Source organism: Myotis davidii, unplaced genomic scaffold (assembly GCF_000327345.1).
Source record: "Myotis davidii unplaced genomic scaffold, ASM32734v1 scaffold332, whole genome shotgun sequence".
NCBI lineage: Eukaryota > Metazoa > Chordata > Mammalia > Chiroptera > Vespertilionidae > Myotis > Myotis davidii.
The window spans coordinates 6,854,400-6,860,545 of NW_006285779.1; the positions used below are offsets into that span (position 1 = coordinate 6,854,400).

At 56.5% G+C, this 6,146-nt stretch overlaps 1 protein-coding gene across 1 annotated transcript in view; it reads left to right on the plus strand.

Moving 5' to 3' along the window:
* Positions 1-6,146, plus strand: part of SLIT1 (slit guidance ligand 1) — a 150,304-nt gene that overhangs the window by 114,247 nt on the left and 29,911 nt on the right. The window contains exons 16-20 of the mRNA XM_006756675.2: positions 53-197; positions 282-356; positions 539-682; positions 5,529-5,672; positions 6,000-6,145. Coding sequence (XP_006756738.1) covers positions 53-197; positions 282-356; positions 539-682; positions 5,529-5,672; positions 6,000-6,145 — 654 coding nt within the window. The remainder of the gene's footprint in view (positions 1-52; positions 198-281; positions 357-538; positions 683-5,528; positions 5,673-5,999; position 6,146) is intronic.

Sequence of the window (6,146 nt, forward strand, 5' to 3'; positions counted from 1 at the left end):
CTGCTTGGAGCCGGCCCCGGCCCTCAGCCCCAGCCCGGCCATCTCCCCGCAGGCACGGAGGATTATCAGCTGAACAGCGAGTGCAACAGCGACGTGGTCTGTCCCCACAAGTGCCGCTGTGAGGCCGGCGTGGCCGAGTGCTCCAGCCTGCGGCTCACCAAGATCCCCGAGCGCATCCCCCAGTCCACCGCCGAGCTGTGAGCCCCCCAGCCCCCCGCACTGAAACATACTTCAGTGTCTGTCATTCACGGTGTGTAAGTTTCCTCGATTGCCTCTTACAGGCGATTAAACAACAATGAGATCTCCATCCTGGAGGCTACTGGCATGTTTAAAAAACTCAGCCACCTGAAGAAAATGTGAGTTGCCCGTTGGCGGGAAGGGTGCAGTCAGGACGCTGGCCGGGGCTGCAGAAGGAAGATTCTGGGTGTCGGGAGCTCCTGCGGGGTAGGGGGGCAGGGCTCCTGTGCACAGGGATTGGGTGTCGGAAGGGGGTCGGGGGTCCTGAGCTCCGTCATCCTCCCGCCACCTCCTCTCCCAGCAATCTGAGCAACAACAAGGTGTCAGAGATCGAAGACGGGGCCTTCGAGGGCGCTGCCTCTGTGAGCGAGCTGCACCTGACCGCCAACCAGCTGGAGTCCATCCGCAGTGGCATGTTCCGCGGCCTGGACGGCCTGAGGACCCTGTGAGTGTGTGGGCCGGGGGAGGGTGGTGGTGGACTTCGGTAGGCAAAAGCCAGAGAGCGGGTGTCTGCGTTAAAGGGAAAGGAGCAGAGGGTGGGAGGCCCCCTCTCCCTGGCCCCAGTTCGCAGGAGGAGGGACAGCTGAGGAGCCTGAGGGCAGTGGCAAAGTAATCAGACGTTGGTGGTTGGTGACGGTGGTGAGGCCTGTGTCTTGTTCCCTGGGCTGCGGGCCGGTGCCTGGTGAAGGGGTGGAGGGAGGCGGGCCTTCCGGAGGTCCCCTCTCCTTGCCCAGGCTACAGGAGCACACACAGCACGCGTGTTCCATTCCGGAGCGGCCGGCTTGACGGCAGGCAGGAGAGGCTGGTGGCCCCAGGGCGGGACATTGCAGAGGAGACACCATGGGTGTAGGTGGGCGAGCAGTGACGGCCCACCATTTTGGGGACGCTGGGGTCCCCTGAGCCCAGAGCCCACCAGAGCTAACCAGACATCAGACCCAGTGGGATCCCGGTCACCTGCCCCTCCTCTAACGGTGCAGTGGGCCACCCTGGCCAGGCAGCGCTGGCTCCTCAGTGGTCATGCGGACCTTTAGCGTGTCCAGTAGACAGTGCCGTCCAGTCGGACTTCCCACTGTGACGGAAATGGCCCTCGTCTGCGCTGCCCAGCACCATGGCCCCCAGTAGCTGTGGAGTACTTGGCATGTGCCTAGTGCTGCTGAGGCACTAAATTTTAAATTTCATTTCCTGTTATTTTGGATTTTATTTCCTGTGTATGCATATGTATATGTATATTTTTCTATTGATTTCAGAGAGGAAGGGAGAGGGAGAGAGAAATAGAAACATCAATGATGAGAGAGAATCATTGATTGGCTGTCTCCTGCACTCCCTACTGGGGATCGATCCCCTGCCACCCAGGCATGTGCCCCCTTGACTGGAATTAAACCCAGGACCTCAGTCCGCGGGCCGACACTCTAGCCACAGACACTTTCCTCAAACCTAACCCAGTTGTGTCCCTCTTCAGCCAAAGCCCTCAGCGGCCTCCACACTGCCCACAGAATTATGTTTAAACTAGAGGCCCGGTACACAAAAATTTGTGCATGGGTGGGGCCCCTCAGCCTGGCCTGTGCCCCCTCGTAGTCTGGGACCCCTCAGGGGTCCCAGAGCCAAACCAGCCAGGGAAAAATTTCATTTCCTTTTAATTGATTTAAATCTAAACAGCAACCTGTGGCGAGTAGCTGCTGTGTTGGGCCGCATGGTCTGGAAGCCCTGCCTGGCTTTGGAGCCGGCCCTGCAGCAGGCTCCAGCTCTGTTTCTGAGCTCACGCGGCGGTTGGGTGAGGTCCCTGAGTGTAGGAAGGACTCTCTGGGGATTTTTTTCCATTTTACAAAAAGTGGATTTTATTATTTGCCGTGTTTTACAGTTTGCTTTTTCCCTTGCGAACAGTGTGGCCACTTTGCCAGGCTGTGCACCTTGTATTTCTTGAGTGAGGGTGCCGAGCATCCCTGGGGTCCTTTCTGAGGAAGACTTGGGTGGGAACAGAGGAGAGGGGAGGGCTGGCGCTGGGACAGAGCAGAAACGCCGTACCCCTCCACCCTGCAGAAACAATGTGTATACCTGCGTACACATGCACACACGCACCCACATGCGTGCATGCATACATACAGACTTTTTCATGAATCCTATAATACGTTTTCTTTTGTAACCTGCTTTTTCCTGAACCACAACATGAGCACCTTTACAATTCATTAAAATGTCTTTCACAGCATCACTTTGAATGTTATTGGAAATTTAGACTATTTCTAATGTTTAAATGTAAGCAATGGTGTGATCAATATATTTGTCATGCAATTCTGTGCCCACCCAGGATTATGCCCTTGGGAGAAATTCCTGAACGCAGACTTGCTGGGCGAGAGCACACAGTGCCCTTCCGTGCATCTCACCAGGGCCCTTCCAGGGAGGTCCCACGTCATTCCCCGCCAGCCAGGCGTGAAAGTGCCCAGTCGCCCACACCCCTGCCGACCCTGGGCAGCATCACTTATTATTATTATGTTTTTATTTGTAGTTTGGCAGGCAAAGATGCAATATCGCTTAAATGTCTTTGATTACTATTAAGTTTGAACATTGTTTATGACTGCTCATAAACCATTTTAATTTCTTTTGGGAATTGCCTATCCTGTGTCAGGCTGGGTTTTGTTTTTGCTTGGGGAGGAGAACTGAGCCAGGTTTATCTGAACAGAGACTTTAGCAGATATAAACGAGGAGGGAGGTTATTGTAGATGGAAATCCTAGCCAGGAACAGCAGGGCAGTGTGGGCCTGGGCAGCAGGTCTGCAGGACAAAGGAGTGGACAGTGTGTCACTCTCTGGGGGGTGGGCAGGTTGGACAGGCTCCAGAGGCCTACTGGACATGCTAAAGAGCAAAGCATCTATCTATCTATCTATCTATCTATCTAACCCTAAGCAACTGTTATGACCAAACGACCCAATGGTCGACGGGTCACTATCATACGGACTGACCACCAGGGAGCAGATGCTGAATGTCCCCTGGTGGTCAGTGCACGCCCACAGCCAACCTCCTGTGGTCCCTCCCCCCCAGCCAACAGCCCCGATTGGCCCTTCCCCCTACCTGGCTGGCCGGCCCTGATCTCCCCGATAAGGACTGGGCAAGACAGTCCCAATTGGCCTTGACGTTCATTGTAGGCAGCCTTCATTTGTTCTCTCAGTAGATACTTGGCAGAAACTGTTGGGACATTCTTTTCCTGATTTACTCACTGCTCCACTTACACCATATAGGAATTTTTATAGCGGAAATAGGTTCGTGTTCTGGTCAGAGTAGAACAGGGAAGGGAAAGGACTGCCTTTTGAGAACAGGGTGAGAGGAACCCAGTCATTTACAGTTCCTGTGGCCGTGGGGACTGTTGAACGTTACAGCGTATCAGGCACTTGTCTAGGAAACTATAATTTGGGCCCATGAAGAGAGAGAATCCACACAGTAACTTGAACAGGGGAAAGTTCACTGTAAACTCATTTACTGTAACGGGATTAGGATAACGAGGGATTTGCTAGTAGGAAATTAAGAGAACTCTAAAGAATGTAGGTGCAGCAGATACAAGCCCCAGCGGACTCTGGACAGAGGCAGAGCCCCTGGGAGGAGCGCCTTCCTGCCACTCCAGGCTCAGGCCCAGGCTGTTGGAGCGGGCACAGCTGCAGTGGAGAAGTTGCTGGAAATCGGCCCTCTGGGAAAGCTTCAGGAGAGGGTTTCTCTTTGGAGGCGCTCCGATACAGATGTGTCTGAGGAGGGTTCCTGGGAAGCTGCAAGTCTCTGTGTGCTCAGGGCCTGCCGGCTAGGACCTGGGAGCTTTGGGGTGGGTGTCCTGGCCTGCCTGCTAGGACCTGGGAGCTTTTGGGGGGTGGGTGTATGGGCCTGCCTGCTAGCACTTGGGAGCTTTGGAGGGTGGGTGCTCCGGGCCTGCCTGCTAGGACCGGGGAGCTTTGGGGTGGGTGTCCTGGCAGCAGCTAGGACCGGGGAGCTTTGGGGTGGGTACTCCGGGCCTACCCGCTAGGACCTGAGCTTGAATGGAGAGGCCGGTGGGGGGAGGCTCTGTTGATGGGGAGGAGGAAGGAGAGGGAGGCAGCTCTCAGTGCTGCACCCACCCTACCCCTGCCTGGTGGTGGTGGTGTGTGATATAAGAGCAATAATATGCTTATTGTTTTAAAATGGGAAAATATGGATAATAAAAAAGAAAGTAAACATTACCAATTATCTGACTTTCAGAGAAAGTCCCACTTAACATGTTAGTGGATTTTCTTGATATAAGTACATTTAACCCAGAGGCCTGCCCCCTGGCTGCTCCAGGTGCTGCAGGCTTACGGGTTCACTCTGTCTGGCATATGCAATGGGTACGGAGCCCACCTTGCTCCTAACTGGTCTCCAGACCTGAGCAAGTTCGTTAACCTCCCCAAATCACAGTCAAGGAGAAATTCACCATCCTACGGATCTACTGGGAGGGCTCCTGTGTGCCAGGCCCCGCTCTGGGCACTAGGCTCCTTCAGTGAACAAAGAAGAGGCACGTCTCTGCCCTCACATTCTAGGGGTGAGAGTGGCGCCCCTTACTGCACTGCTAGGGAGACTGTTCGATAGTGTCTAGCGCATAGTGGGTGCTCAAGAAAACGTGTGGCTGCCACCCTCTTCTCTGCTATGTCCAGGGCCATCTTGGGTCCGAAGTAGAAGAGATCGATCCAAGACCTGTATTAACCTCACAACAGGTCCAAGGGGCTTTGTCCCTGGTGGGGGAGGGGCACAGCCAAGAGGAGACATGGCTCCTGAGGGAGGGTCCAAGAGGGGCTTCTGTTCTGAGGCTCCCCACACATGGCCCTGGATACAGGAGGCGGCCGGCCCTGATCTCCCCGATAAGGACTGGGCAAGACAGTCCCAATTGGCCTTGATCGCCAGCCAGGCTGAGGGACCCCACCCGTGCATGAATTCGTGCACCGGGCCTCTAGTTTAAACATAATTCTGTGGGCAGTTTGGAGGCCACTGAGGGCTTTGGCTGAAGAGGGACACGACTGGGTTAGGTTTGAGGAAAGTCTCTCTGGTGTTGAGGTGGAGCATGGCCTGGAGACGGGGGAGGCACTGGGCACCCGGGGAGTGAAGGAGAGGGCTGCCGTGAGGCCATACAGGCTGGAGGCAGAGGAGGGCACTGCTGAGGCGGAGGGTCTGGAGGGGGCACAGCTGTGGAGGGTTCAGGTGCTGGGGCTCAGTGCCTCCCGGGGAGAATCTCGCTGGTGGTGGCCAATGCACCTCTCGGGCGGAGGGCCACAGGGCACAGCGTGGGCTCTCCCCCACCCGCCCCAGGATGCTGAGGAACAATCGCATCAGCTGCATCCACAACGACAGCTTCACGGGCCTGCGCAACGTCCGCCTCCTCTCGCTTTACGACAACCAGATCGCCACTATCTCCCCCGGAGCCTTCGACACCCTGCAGGCCCTCTCCACGCTGTAAGTCCAGCCCTCTGCTCAGCATAGCCCTCGTGGGCCGGGGCTCTGGCGGCAGCATCTGCACCTGGGAACCCCGCCCACTGCCCTCCCAGGGCACGTCTCCCTGTTGGTCACTTTAAAGGACAAACTCGGGGGATGCGTGGTCCCCGTGGTGTGTTGAAACCTGGGGCTCACCAGGCTGGAGCGCTGCCCTGGGCGAGTGGTTGGCTGGGTGTCTGGGGGAGTGTGGGTGGCTGTGTGAACAGTGTGTGGCGGGCAGCAGAGGGCTTGGCTGGGGTCGCCGAGACAGGCGGGTGGCTACGTGGTCACACGAGCCGTCTCTTCCAGAAACCTCCTGGCCAATCCTTTCAACTGCAACTGCCGGCTGGCCTGGCTGGGCGACTGGCTGCGGAAGCGGAAGATCGTGACCGGAAACCCGAGGTGCCAGAACCCAGACTTCCTGCGGCAGATTCCCCTGCAGGACGTGGCCTTCCC